Genomic DNA, 25,340 nt, shown 5'->3' with positions numbered 1-25,340 from the left:
AATTGTAAACCGCCATGAGACTAAATGATACACTGTATATTACATTAGGTCCATTACCATTAAATAATTATTTTTTATCAATCCACATAAATCCTTTTAAATATGTAAGGACACCACATGCAAATCAAGCAATGGAAACTGAGATTTTGCCTTTTTAAATGATACACCAGAACTAGTGCTTTCGGTGTAATGGGAAACCATTGCTAAGTATCAGAGTGAAGAAGTACATGTAGATATATTTCTTTGTCCCTTAGTTAGTGTAACTAACAACATACCATCACTAAATGTCTTATCATGTTCTGTTTTATTCCACAGTCAACAGCTATCACCCTGTATGGGTTTCCTTTACCAAAGATTTGTCTTTCCTGAACAAAAGGGAGATTAAGTTCTTGAGTGTTAATAACATAATTTATCGCATGAATTATTGAGTAAGATCATATGTACTTAAACCAAATATAGTCATGTGTGTACTTAAACCACAGATACACCAACCTTAACAGACACTTCAGCTGTCAAATTTCTAGTGTTAGGATCCTCAAACTCTACTGGTTGATCTTCAAACTCTATTTTGCCGAGTATGGTTCCCTGAAAGATGCCAAATACAGACATGACTGTGACAGAATAAAACAGGTACAGCTTCCCCTCAAAATTTAGCTATGAACTCTATGAGAATTCCTTTAAGGAGGGCAACTCCCATATAAAAAAAGAAAAAAGAAAAACGAAAGTGTCATATCTTTTATGGATAAAATTTATGGTTGAATTGATTGTTAAGGGTGTTTAAATTTTAAATGATTACTTTTAAAGTTGTCTCACTTCCTTTTTAGGCTTCAAATTTTTATTGTTACAAAATAAAATTGAAAAAATACGACTTTAATATAGGAAACTCCCATTTGTAGATCCTTTTACCAAGTGCAACACAAAAATGGAAGGTGGAAAAAATTTGCAAAGTCAAGCATGAAGCAAAGACAAAAGAAAACAAGGCACACCTTGTCCCTGATGGTCTTGGTCAACAGTCTTGTATCAATTCCATACAATGCAGGAATCTGGAAAGCAAGTAAAAATGGTCACAAAAATTCTTTCCCACCAAGCGGAATTTTAAATGGTTAAAGGATGGTGCCTACTAATACCAAAGTATTTTTGTTTGGTTTATGACAATGCGGGAAAAGTAGATCTTAGCAAGGCCTTTTGGAATCCAAAAAGAAAATTGGGGGTCACCACGCATTTTTCAGAGATAATTAAGCAACAATTATTCTAAAAAGCGCCAAAATATAAAGCAATGTATGGGATTTTTTCCTAAATTGACGCTTAATTATCTCTGAAAAATGCATGGTTACCCCCAATTTTCTTTTGAGATACCAAAAGCATTTGCCAAGTTCTGCTTTCTCCGTATAGTTTTAAACCGCACAAAAATATCCCTGTATTAGTAGGCACCACCCATAGGAAACCTGAGTATCTTGCGATGCGCAGAACGTATGCACAGTAACAATAGTAGGCACCGTCCTTAAATTGGGCTGCTGTCTAATCTAGGGGTATAGAATGGTCCTTCAAAAATAATGGGTCTCAGCAAAATTTTGTGCGGGTCTCGAAATCTCGGCGTCTCAAACTGGAGTCTCGGAATCTCGAGCTCGAAAAAATAAAGCTGGTCTCGGAATCTCGCATTTTGAAATTTGAATGTCGGAGTCTCGCAAACCAAGCGAAAATTAAGTCTGAATAAACCGTCCTAAACTGACAACAAACAATAATCTTGAAAACTGAACGGCTCAACATGGCAATCGCTTCTGCAGCTTCTGTGAAACATGTAAGCTTGGATGAATTCTGCTCGTAAATTGCCGTACTATACTTTTCAGCAGTGTTAGTAAAAAACACGTGATGCATCGCGACGTCTCGGGCTCGGATTTAGAAAAAGTAGTTAAGTCTCGGTCTCGGATTTTAAACGAAGGTCTCGGCGTCTCGGATTTTACCATTCTATACCCCTTAATCTCTAAGGGGATCCGGTTCCATAGAACAGATCGCCCATAGTGTAGGCTCCCTTTTGCAGATTCAGTTCTTGGTCTAGAGATATAAGAATATTCGACTGGGAATTTATACCTTTTCCTCATGTAACCATTCTGAAAGCGATTTCACTGCATTCCAGTGGCTGTAGTTATGTGAATAATCTTGGACAAGTAATCCTGACACCTGCATGGAACAACAGTTTTAAACATTAGCCCTTGTTACCTTTTTGACAACTTTTTGAAAACATTTTGATCTTGGGGGCTTCTGATTAGGGAGCAGGGCCCAGTTAAAGCTAAATTAAACTAATCCTGGATTAACGTGAACTTTGATTCTAGTTTAAAGACATATATATTAAAGGTTCTGCCAAGGATTCTTGTCCCTCAGTTTTGACTTAGACTTGTCTTTAGCATGGGCTTAAAATTAGCTTTAAAAAACCACTTTAAATGAGTGAGATGAAAACCTTGGTTAACTTTTAATCATGGATTAGCGTTAATCTGCTTTCAAACAACCAGGCCCACAAGTCTAAGAGAAAGGTAGATAGGAACTAGGACTGAAGAGGAGAGGAACCAGGATTAAAGGGGGTAGTGACAGTGTGAGAACAGGCAGAAACTGGGAGTGAAGGGGGCAGAAAGCAGGAATGGAGGTGGGGAACAAGAGGGAAGATATGGGGATAGGAACTGGGAGAGAAGAGAGTACGAAACAGAAAAGGAGGCAGGAACCAGGATGGATGAGAAAAGGAAATGGAGAGATGTGGGTAGGAACTGGGAGAAAAGGGGAGGGAACTGGAACAATAAGGGGGGAAACTGGGAGAGCAGGCGGTAGGGGGAGAGAAAAGGACAGAAGGAGTGAGAGAAAGCGACAGGGGTAGGAACTAAAAGAGAAGGGGGCAGGAACAGGGAGAGTAGGGGACAGGGACATGGAGACAAGGGGGTAGGAACTATGAGATAAGGAGGCAGGAACTAAGAGAGGAGGGGGTAGGCACTGGGAGAGGAAGGGTGTAGGAACTGAGAGAAAAGGGGGCAGGGACATGAGGAAAGAATGGAGAAGAAATAAGGGGAGAAGGGATAGGAACTGGGAAAGAATGGGATAGGACCTAGGAGAGACAGGTCGAGAAGGAGAGAAGAAGTCAGGAATAAGGAAAGAAAGGGGAAGGAATGAGGAAAGAGAAAAGAGAGAGGGAAGAAAAGGGAGAGAAGGGGATGGGGGAAGTAGGTGGGAAGGAGGAAGAGGGGTAAAGGAACAAGGAGAGAAATGTGTGGGAACCAGCCACAACCAATCAATCAATCAATCGATCGATCGATCGATCAATCAATCAATCGATCAATCGATCAATCGATCAATCAATCAATCAATCGATCAATCGATCAATCAATCAACCAATCAGTCAGTCAGTCAATCGATAGATTGATCGATCGATCAATCAATCAATCAGTCAGTCAGTCAGTCACCAGTATCACTCAGTCACTGAGTCAGTCAGTAAGTCAATCAATCAGTCATGCAATCAATGTCATCTGGTACGTGTACCTGTATGTTTTCAGATTCAGTCAGTCGGTCAGTCAGTCAGTCAGCCAGTAGTACGTCAATCAATCAGTCATGCAATCAATGTCATCTGGTACATGTACCTGTATTTTTTCAGATTCAACATTTTTCAGTAACCCATACTGATCTCTCTCTGTGGTGCTTGGAACTCCATAGTTTCCAACTATTGGATAAGTTAGTGTGAGAATCTGTCCTCTGTAACTCGGATCTGTCAGTGCTTCAGGGTAACTAAAATTACAAAAGAAAGGTATTAGACATTTTTGTTTACTTGAAAAGTAAACTGATTTTCTAATATTTTGTTGGTGTTACTTTTTGCCATATAATGGCACCTCATAAACCAAGGTTGTTAGGTCCATATGAAAGAACCTTGACTTTCCATACAGAATTCGAAGTGTTTTCTCTGCACTTATGATTTAATGGAAATCCAGTCAATCAACAGTTTACACAGAGAGGCTTATCATGTCTGACTTTATTTTGAAACCAAATACAACTATGTTTTTCGGAGGTCTATTAATAAGCTTGGTAGTTTCCTTTAGGCATCCTCAAACTGTTACACCTTCTTTCTCTATTTCTTTTTTTTTTTTAACGACCCCTGTGTAACTGTAACATTTATGTCTGAGGAGTTGAAACTAAAATAACATTTAAAAAGACACACTTGAATTAACCACAGAAGCCTACTGATGTACCATGTGAATGATATGAATGTATTTTCTAATTTTGAACATTCAATTGAAGTATTTTGTTTTATTCTGTGGGGGTGAGGATAAGGAAGGGGGGCTATTACAAAATCCAACATACCGCTGTAGAAATGCAGTGAGGGAGGGAAGGGGCTTGATAGAGCCTATATTGTTAGTATTTATTTATTTGTGAAAGAAATGTGATGTATGCTTTTTTCGTTTTATGCCTGGTGGATAATTGATAGATGCGTTTTTTTTTTTCAGTCAGTGACACAGGCATACTCAGAAAAAGAAAATCCGAGTTCTCCCAACCGGAGCTGAAACTAAGACCTTCTGATTACTTGTATGGACATTCTACCACTGAGGTACAGGAGACTCATGGGAGCTTGGCCATTAAATTATTTACATAAACTTACCCTGTTAGACCTGTGTTAAAAACCACCTCTCCAGATGTTGATTTGCTATGACCAAAGGAATATCCTTTTAATGTGGTTCCATCTTCTAAAACTAAAGATGCTGACAAACTCTAAGAGAAGAAGGGTTAAACCCAGCTGAGTCAATAAAAAATGAAATCAATAATCAAGAACAGTTGGAGGATTAACTGCAAGAAGGAAATAAGTTGCTTTTCTGGGCAAAAAGTAAGAAAAATGACAATAATATTGAAACATTATTTCCTACTTCCCACTCCTGTTTTTAAATTACATTCCAAATACCGCCCCCAGATTATGCCAAATCGGACATCCTGTTAACTTAAATATCATTGCCGTTCGGTAGTCTGTTTATTTGTGATTTTTTTTATTACATAATTATGTTGTCTTGTCTTTGATCGTTAATCTTGATCACCACTAATAGAATCTAGATCTCCCTCTTTACCTTATCTTTACTGTATAGGTTCTAGACAATTTAGCTTGCACAGATCATGGACGAGCATTTAACCCACTGCAATCATGGAAGTAAACTTCTGGATAGTTTTAACTTTATGTAGTGATTGTTTTTGTCAGTTTAACTATTTCAGGCAATTTTTGTTAGGATAACACAAGGTGCCAATATGGGTTTTTACTATTTTTAGAATTTTAAGACTATTATTAAGCTTAAAGTAAAAAACATAATGATTGAGATCATAAGTGCGCAATGTATATTGTTTTCGTTTCACAACAGGATTTCAAATTATTAACCTACTTTACGGTGTACATTATCTGCAATTTTTTTATTGAGGTAGCAGGATTAGTGATTTAATCATGCAGACATGAAAAGAAATTCACTGATCTTCAGTCACGTGTAACAACATTGCATCATCCAAAAACTAACCTCACGCGATTAAAAGTTCAAGGTTATCGATTTTGTTCACTTTGAACACAAGCACCTTTTTTACTGAAGAGAATTGATATTAATATTTCAAATTCAGTAAGCTTAATGTCGAGTTAAACGCAATAAAATTTAGGATTAAGAACTCTTTTAGCAAAGGTCATTTGAATATACTTAGCTAATTTGCATTAATTTCAGGTACAGTTCTTTTGTACCTAAAAACTGTCGCTTTTTAGCTAAATTTTCACGTTTTGTGCGCAAATCATCTCCAACTTACTTTATCCAAATTCAAATGATAATAACAATGTTCAAACGGTTTACCTAATTTCGTCTAAATGTTCACTTACCTTCCGTGCTCTTGCCGTAGAAGAAGATAATCTAAGTCCACTAACGAGACATCTCCTCTTCCGCGAGAGAAAACTCGAGGCTCGTAGAATCAGAGCCATCTTCTAATCGTTCACGTACGAATGTAAAATAAACTCCGACGAAGTTATATAAAAAGGAATATTACCCTTACGGTTTAAGGAAGTAATCACTGTCAGACGACACGTCAGCAAAGCAAAGAAAAGAACAAGCGTGCGATATAAACAAAGCTGATTCTTCGAAGTCCAACATTGTTTGTTAACCAATTCCAATATGGCGCGAAAAATTCATAACATAGCAGGTACACGTGAAAGCGCCGTGCGAGAGGCAAGAGAACCAATCAGAATCGAGGGAAATAATCAGGAGCCTCTCAACTGAACCAACGGGGAATGAACTGGGAACAAGCCAAAAGTCTCTCGTCTGCGGTAAAGTAGTCCATGGAAAAAAAATTGACAAAAACGCTATTACAAAATGGTTTATTGCGGATCTGCTCGCAATTTGAATGAGAATGGTTGGTAGCCTTCCTTTGTTTTGTTAACAATAAGTTTGGGATGGAAGACGTGAGCAAATTTGTTTGATGCCGGCCAACAGATGACGAAGCAAATCGTACTTACAAGTTCTTAACTTGCTTTCTAGGAATCAACAAAACACAGTAAGCATAAGCTTATTTTACGTTTAAATCTATTATAAATGCGAAGAACACAAGTTTTTGGACAGCCGTTTGGTCGTCTTGTTCGCTGCCGCTCGAGGAATAAAACTGTCGCAGCTTGCGGACACAAAACAGAACTTCCAGAAAGACAAGTTATTTCTTCAAACCGGAAGCTGTTTCATAGTTCAAGCCATCAACAACAGGATTTAAGACGATTTTTGGAAGAGGTAAGCTTTAGCAACTTCTTAACGCGATGCGAAGTCAAGTAACCTCTTCAAGTTGTACAAATCTTCAATTTTGTGTAACTTGGATCACGCAGTTCCACAAACGCCATTTAGTTTTATAGAGGATCTGCTCGCAATTTGAATGATAATGGTTGAACAATAGCTGAGAAGTTGTATGATGCCACAGATCACGAAACAAATCGTTGGACATAAGCTCTTAACTTCCTAACAAGGAACGACAGCTAAATCAACTAAGCACAGCTGTAAGCTGATTTGATTCAAATTTACATGTATATTGTAAATGAGAAGAACATGTCAAGTTTTCGGACAGTCATTTGGTCGTCTTGTTCACTGCCTTTCGAGGAATAAAATTGTCACAGCGTGTGGACATTTTAAAACAGAACTTCCAGAAATTGACAAGTTATTTCTTCAAACAAGAATCTGTGTCCTAGTTCTAGCCATCAGCAACATGATTTAAGACGATTTCTAGAAGAGGCAATGGTTGGGGATGGGATGGGGGCAGGCAGACCCAGGGGAATTTGAGATTTTAATGGAAGCCAAAGTCAAATTCCCCACCCCTGCACCTGTGGAAGTCAAATTCCCACCCCCAGGGTAACTATCAGAGTCATGTCTTAGTAATTGACAAGTTGGAAAGGATATGGCTTTTCCAGCCTCACTTGGGTAAATGATAATGGTTGAACAATAGCTGAGAAGACGTAAGCCAATTTGTATGATACCACAGATCACGAAACAAATCGTTGGACATAAGTTCTTAACTTCCTAACAAGGAACGACAGCTAAATCAACTAAACACAGCTGAAAGCTTATTTGATTCAAATTTACATTTATATTAAACGTTAAATGAGAAGAACACGTCAAGTTTTCGGACAGTCATTTAGTCGTCTTGTTCACTGCCTTTCGAGGAATAAAATTGTCACAGCGTGTGGACATTTTAAAACAGAACTTCCAGAAATTGACAAGTTATTTCTTCAAACAAGAATCTGTTTCCTAGTTCTAACCATCAGCAACATGATTTAAGACGATTTCTAGAAGAGGCAATGGTTGGGGATGGGATGGGGGCAGGCAGACCCAGGGGAATTTGAGATTTTAATGGGAGCCAAAGTCAAATTCCCCACCCCTGCACCTATGGTAGTCAAATTCCCACCCCCAGGGTAACTATCAGAGTCATGTCTTAGTAATTGACGGGATGGAAAGGATATGGCTTTTCCAACCTCACTTGGGTAAATAAAGAGTGAAAAACAAGCCAAACCAAACCCAGCTGAAATGTTCTATATGGCATTAAATACACTGTTACTAAACACACAGAATAAAAGATCATATTCAAAATGAAGATATTTAAAAATAGGAGAAATAGAACTCATCAGGCAGAAATGACCTTTGATGTGGAACATAGGTTGGTTAAATTATACAAGGCTCTATCAAATCTTCTATAAATACACAGGAGTAGTGCAGGCCTTAGAAAAAATCAATATAACTCTGAAAGATATCCTCGTGCAAGCTAAAATATTTATAAATGCTAAAACATGTGCGAGGGAGTCGCGCAGGTTTTTCACTCTTTATTTACACAAAACAGAGAAGTCCTCTGCTCCTGGTGACTTCTAGGTATTACCAAGATGGAGGATGACTCATTTCTAGGTTCTCTCGGTCTTCCAAGATGGTGGCCATGGTGTATTTTGATGCATGCAAGAAGCACATGAAACTCCAATACAGAAATAACCTCACTACTATGGGTAGGAATGAGAAAAAATGAGTGATATCAGAACATCTGTACCAGAACACTGGTGGCAGTCTAACTTGCTATTGTTCAACTTTATCTAGATAAACTTAAGACAAACTTGTGGTACATCTCTTTCTTAAATTGTTATAAAATATATTTAATTACAGTTGTACTTTATTCCTTTTTGTGCCAGATTGGTACAGATCCAAAGGAGGCACGCTATTGGCTGCGGCAGTTTCAGAATCATGAGTCTGCACCTGACCAGCCTTTTGCTGTTGTTCAAGTGGATTCAGAAATTATGAACAATGAAGTCATGGTATGTTAAGGCAAAGTTTATTATTAATCGTCATTGTCTTCATTTTCATAATTTATCATAGCCATCATCATCCATCATAGCATTTGCACTAAAAGGACAATTATTAATGCTATGGATAATATTATTACTGTCAAACCAAGCACCCCCTTGCTTAAATATATAACCACCTGGGGCCAGTTTCTTGAAAGTTCCAGTAACTTGCCGGGCCTGATAAGCGATTTTGGTGATAAATGTTTCTTAACAGAAGTCAATTTTTGTTAGCTTTGAATACTAAATTTGAAAATCTTATAAATCTATGAAAACATTGGCCAAGTACCATGTCTGTAATCACTGTGTAATTGGCAAAAAACATTTAAAAATATACATTGTACTTATCGGGCCCGGTGAGTTACCGGGACTTTCAAGAAATGGGCCCCTGGATAGTTTGGCCAGGTTTTATAACCTTTACAAATCATTGCTGATGCAGTCATTTTCTAATTTGAATGCACCATTAATCTATATAAATATCACATTTTTAAGGAAAAAATAAGTTACAATTATGTACATGTATAATAATATTTATCAATACTCTCTTTTAAAGTATGGAATTCCAGTGTACTAAGAACCCTCTGACTAGCACTCAAATCCTTTCATAAAAGAGAATATTGATAATTAAAATAGTATATACCATACAAGTGAATAGTGCTTTTCGCATGCACTGATTGGCTAGCTCGGAGGTGATTAGCCAAGTACTATTCACCTCTGAGCAGCCAAAGAGAAACAAGATGGCTTCTCGTTTTGCCACAGTTACTTAAGAGGAAATTATTTCAATAAACGAGGCGGCTGTTAAAAACAATACATAAATGGCAACAAAGTTTGGTTTGACGGCATTAAATGGTAATTTATTTAATCTTTTTAACCTCATATTCTAAGGGGAGAAATGAAAGTACAATCCCTTGTTTACGAAAAGTGCCGAGCACTAAAAGTACAATGAAAACAAATGTGAAACATCTAATATTTTTCAGCATGGTTTCAATAACAAGACAAATTTCACAGAAAAATTGAAGAAATGACACTGCAGGAACTAAACAAGTGTCTCCAAAAGTTTTATTTGTCTGCAAGAAAACGAGACGGAACTTCTACGATACGAATTCGCTTACCACGTGGCACGCAAGATTTTAAAATTTCACACCATTTGTCGGTATATTGTCAGAAATAAAATAAGTTTTTGGTCCGCTAGTTATTCAGCTTGTGTGGTATATACTAAAACAATTATTCACCTCAGTGTCGGTGAAAGTGATGGATATTTACCTCGCCGCTTCGCGGCTCAGTAAATATCCATCACTAAAATATTCACCTCCACTTCAGGGAATAATTGCTAAATATTATTATATACAATCTTTTTTTCTTTAAAGTGCCCCTAACCCTTCAATTTGTTTTCTTTTGGTAGATTTCCATATCTTTCAAGAACCCATTTTCGAAAAAATTTTTGAGAAATATTGAATTTTTTTTTTTTTACGAGCGCTAGAAGTGAAGGCAGTCTTGTCGATATTTTCACCTATCGTTCGCATTAGTCCCCCACTCGGCCAAATGTGGAGCGTGACGTAAGAAAAGGACATCATGCAAAAATATCTGAAGATTCGCGGTAATGCTTCAATTGTAAACGGAGAAAATGGTTGAAAAATGTGTGGGTTTTGGATGCAGCAACTCTCGAAATGTAGAGAAAGGAATCAGCATGCATAAGATTCCTTCTGAATCCTTCTGGTATCCTTTTCTTACGTCACAGCTAAGAAAGAGTCAAATATCGGCCGCTTCTCATTGGCTCGTTCCTAATGAGCCCACGAGACAAAAATTTGTCCAGCGGGGCTTAAAGCGCGCAAAAATTTAAAAATTTCAGTAACTTTTAATGCTCGTAAGATAAAAAGGATTCAATATTTCTAAAAAACTTTTTCGAAAATGAGTTCTTCACAGATATGGAAATCTACCAAAAGAAAACAAATTGAAGGGTTAGGGGCACTTTAAAATGTGAGACCAGCATCTTTTTTGGGAATCCACTTCACCCCTTTAGATAGGACAAACAGTTGCATTTCTGAAGTATTTCCCCTACACTAATAGCAAATTCCTTCAATCTTTTTCTCTACCAGTTAGATAAGCTTGCCTCGTGTTTGGCTTTTCTTTATCGCAATGGAATGCCTGTGATTGTCGTCCATGGCTCAGATGGTCATCTGGATGACCTCCACACTTCAGATCTCAGACAGAGAAGAGCTAAACTGATCGAAGACAACATAGGGTTTGTTGATCTGCTGGAAAAGCATGGTAGCAGGGCACGACCCTTTATGACCTCAGGTCATGTGTTATCTGTATTGGAGCTTGAGAATTCTCGGTAAGCTATGTGCAACATACAGTAATATACAGTCAATTCTCTCCTTGTAGACACCTCGCTATTACGGACACCCCAATAGTATGGACAGCAACTAAATCCCTGCAAAGATAAATTACAGACGTTTGACTGAATTAAATTCCTGCGACTATGGACTCTCACTATTAAGGACACTAACTCGCAGTCCCGAAGGCCGGTGTCTGCAATAAAGGGAGTTGGCTGTACTGGGCCCTAACTGCAGCTAATGCTCACGTGGTACCAAATCCACTGTGCTGGAGAGCAAACTATATACGTACTGGGACATGCTAAACAAAGAAATTCAAGTTTGAAGTTGACAAATTAGCTTATATTTTTCACTAAAAACTCAAGGAACAAAACGAACGAAGACCCGAATCTTATCTTCTCTCATGTTCACTCCATTAAGTAGAAGGCACAGTAATGTAGTGGTTAGCATGTCAGACTCTCAATTGGACACTGGTCTTTTGGCCATGGTGATGTTGGTTTCTGAATTGTCATGTTGTGTGACATTTAGACAAGACACTCCATGTTGTCTCTCTTCACCCAGTTCTTTAAAAGTGGGTACTTTCCACAAATTACTGGGGGTAATCCTGAGATCCTATCCAGGGGGGAGTAGCAATACTCCTAGCGAACTGGTCATAACAAGTTTGTTCGAAGAGGACCCTCCTTGTCTGGGGTGGGGGGGGGGGGGTTATTGAAGACACCACCTATCTTGGAACATTACCGACAAAATTTTATTGGCTTTAAAATTTGAGTTGACACAAATATTCAGCTAGCAAGAGTCAGCATTGCCAGGTAAACAAGAAAGGTGAGGTTTGAATCTCACTGTCATTTTTTACTGTTGGGTAGAGGCGTGGCTATGCAATAAAGACAACATATTTTGAGGTTGAGGAAATGAATGGGGGTGCAGGAAAAGGCCACCATCTATTTTGGGGTCTGGTGGGTCCTGTTTGAGTATAGTAGTTTTGACCACTTCCCCTAGTTACTTCATGCTGGAGAAACTGGGTTAGGTTCTGGTTGCGTGGGTCACAGAGGCTCATAGTGTGACTAACAATCTACATACCTTACCTATCTCACTCCGTTAAAGCACTTTGAATGACGACCTTGTGTCAGTATGATTCACCTCTGGGTGTGTGATGTACATGACAACTAATGGCTGGGAATCTCTCTTTCAGGGGTGCTTTCCATGGAAGGATAGACAGGGTGGATGTGAAACCATTACAGCAATGCCTAAGGTAAATAAATTGTGCCCGATAAACTTCATGCACTTGAATGAAGGCATGTTTGTATGTACATGTAGAGACTGTGGATACATGATGACATGAAGAAGTAGTCTGCATAGTGAGGAATTCAATTCTAGTGTTAAAATTGCAAATAAACAAAACAATTTAAGAATTTAAACTATTATAAGGTCATCAACATGGAATGCAATGCATTGCTTGAAGTATCAGAAGCAGAACTCAGCACGTCATAGGATTCCCAGCATGAAGTGCCTTGAGGTAGTTGACCTAATCAGTAATGTGCAGTTCCAGAAAATATCCATACTCCCCCCATGGAAGGCTTTTTGTTTTACACCACCTGTCCCCCAGGAAATTCCAGTTTAGCTTCATACTTTGGTTCTAAAATTTTGACTTCTAAGATCCCCCTCCCCCAACGAATTTCCAATGACCTTCCATGGGGTGGAACTGCACAATGGTTTGCCTGTAGCCATTTATACACCTGGGTAGACAGGGAGAGTCAACGAGGAGTACATTTTCTCATCTAAGAAAATACGTCAAATCCAGAGACCAACCTTGAACCACTGCATGATCCTCCAAACTTGTCTGATGCACTGGAATTGGTCCACCAACATGTGCTGTAAATGTTGTTATTGCGGTCTTCTATAATTTTCAATTTCTGTCTTCTTGCATTAGCTTGTTCTTTACTATACTTTATCGTCACTTGCCTTATTCGGTATTTAATTAAGTTCCAAAGCACTCTCTAATATCATTAACCTCAATAAATTCCTCACGCCACACTGGTACACTTTCCGTTGTACCTAACAAAATCAGAATCATCCAATAAACTTGCATTAAATTTCGACTAAGATGGGCCATGCCTTTGTTCTTCTATGCTATTAAAATGAAGCACGATAGCCGAGTGGTCTGAATTTATGGAGGGAATTATATGAACATTTTTTACTTCTTCCTGGTACGAATCACTCAACAACCAGTAATCACAACCAATCTCCGTTGAATAATAGGACTTATTCATTTTGCCTCCAGGTAAAACGTTTGCTTTCTGGGTTTCTAACGTGCCAAATATCTACTAAGTCAAAGTTTAAACATATATCTTGAATGTACTTTACAGAATCTTTTTTTGTAAGGTTGCCACCTGAACCATCCCATTCCAGATCTAGAACCGCATTATAATCGCCGCCCAGTACAATCTTTTGCTCAGCACTTATGTGAAACTTTTCTACCAACTTATCCAGGCAACAAAAAAATTCACATTGTTCTTGAACCTTATTTGGTGCATAAATATTAGCAAATAAGTAGTCCGATCCCTGCACAGTGGCATTAATCAAAATGTAACGACCTTCGGTGTCTAATACGGACGATTTAAGGTCAAATTCCAAATCATCTTTTATCAAGATCATAACTCCACGACTGTGATTGGTACCATGAGAATAAAACATCTTACCTTTGTACTGTGTTTTCCAGATAGCCTCAACTTTTGTGCTATAGGTTTCCTGGAGAAATATAATGTCCGCCTTTTGCTTGTTAAGCCACAGGAACAAAGCCTTCCTTTTTGTGGATGAACGAATCCCTCGAACATTTAAAGAAAGTAATTTGAAATTGACGTTATCCTTTGTGAATGCAGATTATGGAAAAACAAAACATGCATATAAACTAGGTAATACAAAGCGCTTAACACCGTGACAAAGCTGTTTACCAAACGCAAAAACAAAGAACATAGAAAATACAAAGATGTTAAGAAGAGCAGCAGATATTCTTTATCCATGTGCTACTCTAGGGATTTAGGACTAAAGTTCTTTTTTGCCGTATGCAAAGTTCTCAAAACTGCACCCGTAAACAAAGATAGTACGGATTTATGGCCATCAAACACTTAACACGCGGTCAATATAGTGTTGATATCTCCAGGTCTGGACATATTCCTGTTTTGACGGCAGTAGGGGAATCTCCGTCAGGCCAGGTGCTCTGTGTGGACTCAAATGATGCAGCTGTCAGGATAGCTCACATTCTACAACCAATGAAAGTCATGTTCCTCAATACCACTGGCGGATTACTTGATAGACAAGGAAACGTGAGTGGCATTTTCCTTAAAAGTTTCTCGATTTCAGCGGATAGCTAAATTTGTGTCCCAAGAATTAAGATTCTAACTGACCCTTGTTTTCAGATACGATGGTTCTGTATTCACTCAGAAACCAAGGGTCCGAAATTCGGCCCCAAGAGTTTTCAGTCCGTTTAAATCATGCAAAACTGACGTAATACTACATTCACTCAGAAACCACGGGTCCGAAATTCGGACCCTTGGTTTTCGGTCCGCTTAAATCATGCAAAACTAATGCAATACTACTTTCACTCAGAAACAAAGGGTCCGAAAATATTATTCGGATCCTTGGTTTTCAGTCCGCTTAAATCATGCAAAACTGATGCAATACTACATTCACTCAGAAACCACTTTTCAATCTGCTAAAAACTTGCAAAATGCAAAACATGTCTGCAATCTTTCCTTAAGCTGTGTCTTTCATGTACAAACATGGCTTTTCAAATTGAAGAAAGATCCTTGCAGTTAGTACGCAACTTAAGCAGTTGCAAAAAGAAAGCCTGAAACAATTCAGGCTTGAGCGGGATTCGAACCCATGACCTCTCCGATGCTGGTGCAGTGCTCTAGATACCAACTAAGCTATCAAGCCAACTGGGAGCTGCAAGGATCTTTCTTCTATTTGATCTTTCATCCACAGTTCAAAATATATGTTTTATATATTTACATTCATTTAAACATGGCTTTCTTGTTTATTTTAAAGATACTTGGCAATGTCAATGTTGCTGATGATCTGGCAGAATTGCTGCAACAACCTTGGCACAAAGAGACAACAATGAAACAGGTATTTTAAAAATTGACATTGCATTGGTTCCATCAGAGCACAGACTGTCTGAGCAGGGATCGTATGGGTCATGGAATGTTAGAATTTCATTTTCCAGGCCTGGAAAGTCATGGAATTTAGGTGTTGGTCATGGAAAGTCATGGAAAATGATGTTTATTAAAAAGTACAAAATAAATTGTTTTTTTTTTTTTTTGCGAAGAAAATAGTAAAAACATACCCAAAATGAGAAAGATGATTTCCGAGAAAATGGTTAAATTTCGGTCATGGAAAACTTGGAGAAGTCATGGAAAAGGTCATGGAAAGTCATGGAATTTCAAGAGCTGAAAAGAGTATGAACCCTGTGAGATGTGACACCAAAGGATTATCTACAGTTGTATGTGTCTATTTGAAGAGAGTTGCCTTTTTGTGGTCTTATTTTGATCACAGATGCTTTTAGATCTGGACTATAGAAGGCAACTCCTTTTGAATTGATACAATAAATTAGAACCATTCTAAACCATGACTAAGATAAATCTCTTAAGCGTAGAACAAATTTTTATTTCAGTTAATTGACTGGACAACATACTCTGTTCATCAAGCGTGTTTTTGGTGGACAGCTACAGATGCTAAAGTTCCCCTTGTGTACAGTTAAAGTTTAAAAGTTGGGTGGCCTATCATGACATGTTCGATAACCATCAAGATCACGCACATTAATGAAAATATTGTTGTTGTTTTTTTTACTGAAACATCAGTAACCTGTGAACCTTCAAACTACTGATATTTCATTATTTCCCGTCAAAAGTCATTAGGCATTAATATTTTGTTAAGGCATCCTCCTTCTTGTCCAGGTCATTGTACCTTCTCTTGTATCTTTATGCCATTTACATAATTATGTTATTTGCTAAATGGTCGCTCAATTTGCCAGGTGATTTCAATTGCTAAGCTGCTGAACACTTTACCAGAGTCCTCCTCAGCTGTTATCACTAGTGCAGACTCATTAATCCCTGAATTGTTTACACATAATGGTAAGTCTTAGCCTTAAACACCAAAGGGCTGATTTAGATTGCCTGCACCTTAATCATAAGTGAGTTCTGTAGTGTGTGCGACTGAAATAAGACACAATTCATCACAAAGAGTCTTATACAAAAGCCTCTGTCATAAATAAGCTGGTAACAGTTTTGAGCAGAAACAATTCAGGTGATAAGAGTTTCCACTCCATTCGGTATGCTTGTGGAAAAAACACTGATATGTTGCTCAGGAGCTGTTAGCCACGTAAAGGGTTTTTTTTTAAAGGACGGTGCCTACTATTGTTACTGCGCATACGTTCTGCGCATCTCGAGATACTCGGGTTTCCAATGGGTGGTGCCTGCTAATACAGGAATATTTTTGCGCGGTTTAAAACTATGCGGAGAAAGCAGAACTTGGCAAACGCTTTTGGTATCTCGAAAGAAAATTGGGGGTAACCATGCATTTTTCAGAGATAATTAAGCTTTAATTTAGGAAAAAATCCCATACATTGCCTTATATTTTGGCGCTTTTGGAGATATTATTGCTTAATTGTCTCTGAAAAATGCGTGGCTACCCCCAATTTTCGTTTTGGATTCCAAATGGCCTTCCTAAGATCTGCTTTTCCCGCAAAGTCATAAACCGCACAAAACTACTTCGACATTAGTAGGCACCGTCCTTAAATCAGCAAAATAGACGTTTGTCAAAAATGCTTGAACAATTTAGAGGGAACATTTCATCAAAGGTTTACTGTACTTTTTAATGACCACTATGCCAGTGTTTCTTTTCATGTTGCCATTTTCAGTTTCTCTTTTTTCTACAGGTAGGTCTAAGAGGCTATTATGTAAAGTAAACTGAGTCAGCAGTAATAATTTTGACCTTCGACCATTAAATAAATGTCATTACCAACAATAATTATTGTCATCACCCTACAAAACATGATGTGTTGTGTGCAACAATTATTGTAAGACAGCTGTAGGTCTGATCCACTCATTTCAAAGCAATTTGTATCTTAGGCCTCTGATGTCACACACAACAAGGGTTTACCATCTAAATCAGCCCTTTGAGAAGTGTAGTGTCATTTACTTGTTCACCAGAAACCTGATAATATAATAATAATAATAATAATAATAATAATAATAATAATAATAATAACAATGAACATCTTGTCATTCTGTTAACTCATTTGGGAAAATGATCACTCATGCCTATGTACTCTTTTAAAAATTATAAAACCCTTTAATTCCCAATCAAACACGAGGAAGAGTGTTTTGTCCAATTTCCAAACACTGTGAAGTAGGTTGATAAAACGAGGCAGAGCCAAGTTTTGTTTTTTAACAAACTTCAAAGTGTTTGGAAATAGGATGAAACACTCTTTTTAGCGTCTCAAACCATTGATAATTCTTGGAGAAAATCAAAACAAAAGTTCATCAAATTCTATAATAAATTATCTAGGCCTCATTTCCAAACCTCCTTCATAGTAGTTCCTTTGTTTTCTCTTCATGAACTATTAATGGGTCTGAGACGTTTACTCTTTACTCAGAGAAAGAGATATTTTTTCCCTTGCCTCCTTTCCTACTGGACTTTTTGGAGAGTCTCGTTTTAGCCTAATGCGATAATTTCTGGGTTTAAAGATTCGACCCTGTGTCACCTTCCCATCACTAAAGAAATACTTGATTACACCTCAGACTTCAATTACTGTTTGTGGGTACAATATACATACCTGCACATCTATCACTTGCCGTAATATTTTATCGTAACCTATCACATCCTTCGTGTTGAAACACTAACAACTCAATTGTTTCACAAAAACAATGCTCTGTTTTGAAGGTTCATTAACATGGCACTCATCTTAGAATGTCTGTCATCCTTTACAAGGAACTTTGAATTTTTGGCTTGTTAGCCTCTAACCTAGTCAGGACCAGCATATAATTTGCACCACTAAATATTGTGTGGTACAATTGATCCAGTTTCACTGTTTTTCACTGCACTGTGTCTAAATTCCACTGCAATTTAACCTGTCAGAAACCGGCATTTTTTTGCATATTTCAAACTGTTGGATTTGAAAAATGGGACTATTTAAAAGGATGTGTACCAAGTGGATTTTTTTCAAGCAATGTGCACATTGCAAAAGAGAATCTCAACAAATCGTCATTGTCATTATCCTTTCCGATTGGGAAAAGGTGCGAACATAGATGGCTAATTGCTGCTGAGAAAAATCTTCTCCCTCATTACCAGAAGAGGAAAGAAACAGAGAAGGTACAGAAAAAGACAATCCCTACAAAACAGCCATGGAGGAGAACATGAATCTAAAAATTAGACCCAAACTGTGTTTGATGGGGGAAGCAGACCATTGTTGAATGCTGCCTTGATAACGAGTGCATTAGAAAGGCCAGCATTGAGAAATGTGAAAGAGATCAAGGGTAAGACCTGAAAGATTTACAGGAAGGAAGGGCCCTTAGAGACAGCATCAACTTCAATGAGGACCACATCTTGGACCTAAAGAATAACTACAAAGCCAAGGAACTAAAACTCGAGAAATGGATGGAGGTCCTCTTTCTGGAAGCTTAAAGCAGGATTAGCGAGGACTTAAATTAATTATTATAAGAGAAGGGATGGGGCCAAGTAACAGCAGTGATGACACCCAGCCTGAGGATACAAGAGGTAATTTCTTGGCGCAAGAACTCAAAATTGGCAACTCCCACAGAAGAATTTCCTTTCAAAGAGTACATTGTTTGGGTAAACCAGAGTCAACAGCCATCGCCCTAATGTTCTGGCTTCCTTTGCTGTACCATCAACATTATAAGTAAACAGCATCAACTTTTTAAAGAAGCTGACTTGTTTACATATGGCGACATTCCATGGGAAGTTTACAACCTTGACAAGAAGTGACAGAAAACGTTTAAAGATGCACTCTAAATCCTCTGGGCTTGGAGTGCAAGTTTATTGCACCAGATGCACCCTTAAAAGTAACTTGCAGTCGCTTTTGCACTCTTGCAATATGGGACATATTTATGGATTAATTTTCCCGTCAACTTTGGCTAGGTGTAGTGTTAACTTTCACAGTCATCTGTAATTTGCATTATGCTTTCTGCTTTCTCGCCACAAAGCATCTAGCAGGTCTATGGGCGTGAATAGTTATACCTACTCAACTTGGTTAGAGGCTATTGGTAAGTATAGAACTTATACCAACCTTTGTTTTGGTATGTGTGAAATCTTTCTTTCTATTCTCCTTTCACCTCCAGAATTATGTATATCTCTGTTGCCTTCTTGAAAGAATGCAATTTAAAAACTATTGTCTTTTGCTTCTTTGCTACAAGATGCTTCTTTATGAGAACTAAATTCTTGTATAATGGGAGAAGGAACTTTCAAGCTCTTGTCTCTAATAGTTCATGGAATTCCTGAAATTCACATGTGCAAAATCTATTTTTACTTGGGGATGAATTGCTAAAAGATGTACGTGCACCAAAGAAACATTTCTGGGTTTCATTACCTAATTTCTTGGCTAAAAGAGTTTGGAATTATTTGACACACGTGGGTGAAATTGCTACTAAACCATCAATGCCATCTTTACCTCACTTAACAGCTAAAGCAAAGCATTTGAAAGTCATAGGCTTCATTTTCATATCAGGCTGTTTACATAATTAACACTGCAGACCTGTCTTTGTAACATTTTCGTGACTTACTAATTCCTAAGCTCCAAGTAACCAACGTATCTAATTCCTGTACAGTATGTAAGGAAATTCTACAGCATAGTTTTGTGAAGTATGCATGCAGTCTTAATAATTTATTGTATCAGAATCTTTCTTAGCAGTAATATTCATGTTATTTGTAACTTCAATGCAATGATTGCATATTTGTGTCTATGTATGTAGACGTGTAAATTAGTAATTTAATGTTAGAGATGTAAGTATTACAAAATAAAGAATTCAAGGTCATTATCATCGTTAAGATCCCGTAAATTTTCAAGGCAAGTGTTCTTTGCATGATGCTTTTATTTTGTACACAGAACATGTGGTAAATCTGGCGCCAGTGATGGTAACTTAATATTCTAGTTTAATTATCATAACTTTGATAACATTTCTTATTAGCCTACACTATATTAAAATAATGAGAACAAGAAAGCAACAAAATAGAAAACAAACGTCATACAATTTGTGAAACAGCCGGCATATAACATTTCAATAAACTTCTGACACCCTAAATATGTAAAAGTACTATTGTTTGTGTTTTGTTTTAGGTTCTGGAACAATGTTCCTCAGACCAGAAAAAATTCAAAAACACCATACACTTGGTACCGTTGATGTTGAGAAGCTCAAGAACCTTCTGATAGAGTAAGTGATACAGCCTCCAGTTGTTTTCGCCCAAAACAACCGATGGAATGTAAACATTACCCAGATTGACTGGAGAAGATATGGATGTATTGTACCATATTAGGACATTTTTACAGCACCATTCACATTACGTTTCCAGAAAGATGTCTACATACAGAGGCTCCACCTGCGATCAACTAAATAGACTGCTTAGACCATGACTTTCCTATTAATGTTCACAAATGCACTCACCACATTTCAGTGCGAACTGCAGGCCAGACAAAGACTGCTGTAATACCCTTTGAATTGATCAATGGTTGAGGCTAACCAGACTGCTGTGATGCCCTTTGGTTTGGTCAATACACCCACTAAATTTCAGTGACTAATCTGTGATGTCCTTTGGTTTGATCAAAGAGAGAGGCTAGCCAGGCAGGCTGCTGTGATGCCCTTTGGTCTGCTCAATACACCCACCATATTCTAGTCACCCAAAGCCCGTTGGTAAATGGAGGGTTGACAAGGTGGTCCCATTGTGAAAGCCTTTCTTGTGATCTTGACATCATAGTATTTGGCTGTTTATTTTAAGAGATCCTTCACAGGCTAGACTTTTAACCTAGCACGATATAGGTCTTTTGGTAATTGCGGCTTAAAATTCAAAGTAGAGACAGCTGCTCTTAGTAGATGTTGTTCTTCCCTAACAGAGCAGTCTAACAGTCAACTCTTCGGATGTGGGAGGTATAGTTGTCAGCTTACCTCTCAAAGTCCATAGTTTTATTGGCCAGTTGAAATAGAGGTCATCAGAAATGTATCAAAACAGTTGACAATAATCAAACAACTTTGTCTTGTAGTGTATATTCTAGCATGTCAGATATTGCGGGATAATTTCTGGCGTTGTGGCAATAAGGCTTGCAGTACTGTCAAACAAATCCAGGGGGTCTGTAGGCTAACAGACTCTTGATTTTAATTTAAGGTCTGAGTGATTGGTCTATTACAATTTCAGGTCATTCAATAAACCTCTGAATGCTGAGTACTTCACAACATTGGGTCAGCGCCTTCACACTTTGTATGTTACTGAAAGGTTAGTTGGCCTATGTTTGTTCAAACCTTGACTCCAAGCAAGAACAACCATGTGCAACGTTGTCAGCCTCTCTGCTTCCGTTTTCTGTTTTGAGTCCAGAAGCGATTTTCAAGAAGGGGACAAATTTAAGTAGGCAACAGCAATGTTCTTTTCATGCACTTCAGTCGTATTTAGTCATGTTAGGGAATTAATTGGAAATGGTATCCCTCTCGTTTTGGGACGTTCCATAAGAAGTGCATTTTAAGCGAGCCTGGGTACCCTTTTTCCATGTCCCAATTTGATCTTATCTTATCACTTACTTGTTAGCCGTAAAGCCATCAAGTAGTTGGTGTGCCAATTAACAATTGGTTCATGCTTTATTGTGTGTATATCGAGTTACGATGCACGCGGGAAGTTTAGAGAGCACTAGTGAAGTGTAGTCTCCAGCAAGTGTGTCTTCTTGAGTGCTCTCCAAACTTCCTAAGTGCATCATAACTCGATCATATACGCACAGCTAAATACGTGAGCCAGTTGTTTGTAGCATTGCTAGTAAAAATGTACCCATATGTACCATGAACAACTTTAAGAAAAGCGGGAAAAAAGTTGGAAAAAATATCAGCATGAAAAATTCTATAAAATGAAAGATGTCTTAGCTTCTTTTGCACGATAGTCTTTTGTTCTTATAAAATTTAATTTTGTCAATTTTTTTGACTGAAGATGTCTTTTCTGTCGCTCTAGACCACTCGTGCTAGAATTTTTTTTCTACAAGAAACAGGCCAAGTTTGCTTATGCCATCAGCGTGCTCAACAAGATTTTGATGCATGCTTAGGTGAACTGAATTTGCTAGGTGGATATCTAGATATGTTATAACAAGTGTTGTTATTTTCGCCCTTTTGGTGTCTGCATTGAATTGTGAGCAGCTTTCTGTTGTTTTAGTTACAGTGCAGCAGCTGTGATCACAAGTGAAAAAGGCATAGAAAGTGTCCCATATCTGGATAAATTTACCGTTGGCAGAAAAAGTCAGGTATGTTCGTAAATTTAGTGAACCAAGACTGGGAAAGAGTTCCTTAGATTTGAGACGGCGTTTGCATGGCAAAAGTAGCATGAAATGGCTTCTGTCATTCAGTATTCAACATTCATGGTTTCAATGGTGTCTTCGTTTCTCATCCAGGATGTTAATCACGTTTGTGTTAACAATTGTTCTGCATTAAATGTTTATTTTGGTCCAGGGTCTTGGGACGAGTGATAATTTGTGGAAAAAATTGAAACAGGATTTTACGAGTTTATTCTGGCGATCACGAGGGACAAATCGTATTAATCCTTGGTAAGTTTTTTTATATCAGCTAATTCGTTGTGTAAATAAACGTACTTATTATATAGACAGGAGTGTTTTACTGGAAAATACACCACTCGTAAAATTCATAACTTTTAACTTTTATAATCCTAGTTAGGTAGATCGATAGATAGTTGATAATGATAATTATGTAGCTGATGGAAAAACCGTGTATAAATAAAGTTATCGTATCCTATCCTATCCTATCCTATCCTATCCTATCCTATCCTATCCTATCCTATCCTATCCTATCCTATCCTATCCTATCCTATCCTATCCTATCCCTATCCTATCCTATCCTATCCTATCCCTATCCCTATCCCATCCCATCCCATCCCATCCCATCCCATCCCTATCCTATCCTATCCTATCCTATCCTATCCCATCCTATCTGGAGCTTTTTTGCCCAGGAAGGGGTGTTGAAGTTTGGAATTGATCTACGCTCAGCGGTTTAAAATAATGCAGGGATGTTTGAGCGTCGCCTAACTATCTAATGCATTTTTTGTCAGGTATTTTATCAGGAGTGATGGAAGCTGTGCAAATGGTGAATGGACTGTGTTCTGGTAACTCTTCAGTTTTTTTTGTTTTTTGTTATATTTGTTTGAGGATGCTGTTTCAAATTAAGATTTAAGTGCCGAAAACCACTGGTCCATACGTGTGACATGTCTACGTTAGAATCCTTTCCTTAACTTTCTCTTCCTAAACCAGTCTAAGCTTGGTGGTTCATTCTCCAGCCTCGATGGTGAAGACCACAAAAGAGGCCTCCCCAAACCTTCAGCCCCTCTCCCTGCAAATTGAATGACGATTTGCTAAGGCTGCTTTGTTAAAAATCATGACCATGCCTCTGAACATTTTAAATATGTTCACTTGAGAAGTTTGGACTTCCCCTTACTTCATCTCTCCCGACACCTATGTTATAATTCAGGGGCCAGCTTTACGAAGCTCTCTTAAGTTAAGTTGTATCCTAAGTATTGAGAATGATGTATTAATCTGTAAATGACACAGGCACATTTGGAAAAAAAAATCCGAGTGCTCCTATCAGGAGTTGAACCTATTGTAAATATTGTTTCGTAACAAAAGCCTATTATTGGACAAACGACAGACTACTATTCAGATATAATAGTATACTTAGGAAACATCTTAACTTTGTAGGGCTTCGTGAGTCTGACCCCTTTTCCCTACTACCACTTCCCTTCCGCCATGTTTTTTCAAGACAGTCTATTTTTTGTTCAGTTTTACAGACAATTGCTGACTCGTGAGAATCTCTCATCAACAAAACCCCTCTCTAATGTCAAAATTGGCCAAAGATTCAATGTATACCAACCGAATTTCGTTGTAGCTTTCTTTGATCAGAGTTTCCGTTCCTTTTTTATTTTCAACAGGTATGGGGTCCATGATCACGCATTCACGCACAAGCTTGTTGAGCACGCTAAAAACATTCCACCCTCCTTTGATCCTGTAGCGCCTCGTAAGTATGACAAATAATCTGAGTCAGGCCTAGGGACACTTTTCGTTCAGCCAAAATTTTCAGTTGGAAATTCCGGAAACTTTCCGTGTCCAATGGAAAGGCTTTTTTTCCAGTCGTTCCTGTGATATACGTAATTTCGTGCGTTGGGGAGAAAAATGGCGGAGTGCTTTAAAGAAGTAACGACCTTAGAAGATCGTCTCCAGCTTTTCCGCAAAACCGTGCTTTGTTATCAATGTGTTAACTAATAAAGCAATTATCTTGCTCATAATCTTGCGGTATAGTCTGAGGTCATTTAAATAACCAGACCTAAGGTTTGTCCTGAAACTCAAAAGTTAGTAGTTTTTAATGTTTACTTTGAGAGTGACACTATAATTGCTCACTTAGGTTTTTTTTTAAATTTCAGATGATGAAGGAAAAAGCGGTGAGCGAGTCATTCCTTCAAATGCCTATCACAAATTTCTGTGACAAATGCCAACAGTTCCAGAATTAATTTATGAAACAAATGGCTGCTTAATGCTACAGACGTTAAAGTCGTCTAGATCCATTCACCGTCACGGACGTTGAAGTCGCCGGGGATAAAAAGGGGACACTGTAAAGTAGACGGCCAAGTAGACAAAAAAGATTTTAGTAAGGAAGACTTTCTTCTATTCTCGGAGAATAATGGACACGACTAAACTCAGTGTCAAATGAATTTTATACAAACAAATCTACGTACATGAATTAAAGCGCGGCGGAGACGTTGCTTATTTCGCAGCTTGTTAAGTCTATTTCTCGCCGTCTTGGAGAAAGACAAGACATCGAGATGGAAACGTTTTTGAAAGGAAAAATCAGTCGAACAAGCGAGTTTTAACGGAGATGAACGAAGAAGTAAATACGGCGGAAGCACGAAATAAG

The 25,340-nt window shown here is 38.0% G+C and overlaps 2 protein-coding genes across 5 annotated transcripts in view; one reads left to right on the top strand and one right to left on the bottom strand.

Moving 5' to 3' along the window:
• Positions 1-6,125, bottom strand: part of LOC146455081 (carbamoyl-phosphate synthase [ammonia], mitochondrial-like) — a 41,978-nt gene extending 35,853 nt beyond the window's left edge. The window contains exons 1-7 of the mRNA XM_085094664.1: positions 5,864-6,125; positions 4,628-4,737; positions 3,618-3,762; positions 2,089-2,178; positions 987-1,043; positions 493-585; positions 276-365 (exon numbers count right to left, since the gene is read on the bottom strand). Coding sequence (XP_084950790.1) covers positions 276-365; positions 493-585; positions 987-1,043; positions 2,089-2,178; positions 3,618-3,762; positions 4,628-4,737; positions 5,864-5,962 — 684 coding nt within the window. The 5' untranslated portion in view covers positions 5,963-6,125. The remainder of the gene's footprint in view (positions 1-275; positions 366-492; positions 586-986; positions 1,044-2,088; positions 2,179-3,617; positions 3,763-4,627; positions 4,738-5,863) is intronic.
• Positions 6,126-6,267: 142 nt separating this feature from the next.
• On the top strand, positions 6,268-25,048 carry LOC146455080 (N-acetylglutamate synthase, mitochondrial-like). Of its 4 annotated transcripts, none has more exons than XM_085094667.1 (15): positions 6,268-6,390; positions 6,516-6,755; positions 8,684-8,806; positions 10,930-11,168; positions 12,359-12,418; positions 14,312-14,511; positions 15,101-15,294; positions 16,199-16,298; positions 20,519-20,612; positions 21,589-21,666; positions 22,582-22,669; positions 22,875-22,969; positions 23,488-23,541; positions 24,361-24,446; positions 24,850-25,048. In XM_085094667.1, exons 2-15 carry the CDS (start codon positions 6,570-6,572, stop codon positions 24,909-24,911), a joined length of 1,659 nt encoding a protein of 552 aa, XP_084950793.1. In that variant the 5' UTR covers positions 6,268-6,390; positions 6,516-6,569; the 3' UTR covers positions 24,912-25,048. The 4 variants fall into 4 exon arrangements, with proteins under 4 accessions (XP_084950793.1, XP_084950794.1, XP_084950796.1 ...); XM_085094668.1 differs by having other exon boundaries at positions 6,269-6,390; positions 14,327-14,511; XM_085094670.1 differs by having other exon boundaries at positions 6,270-6,390; positions 14,312-14,489; positions 15,214-15,294.
• The last annotated feature ends 292 nt before the right edge of the window (positions 25,049-25,340 follow it).

The sequence above is a fragment of the Pavona decussata genome, unplaced genomic scaffold (assembly GCF_977016875.1).
Source record: "Pavona decussata unplaced genomic scaffold, jaPavDecu1.1 SCAFFOLD_286, whole genome shotgun sequence".
NCBI classification, from domain to species: domain Eukaryota; kingdom Metazoa; phylum Cnidaria; class Anthozoa; order Scleractinia; family Agariciidae; genus Pavona; species Pavona decussata.
Note: the sequence above shows the minus strand (reverse complement) of the source record. Positions and strands in the feature narration are given on the sequence as shown.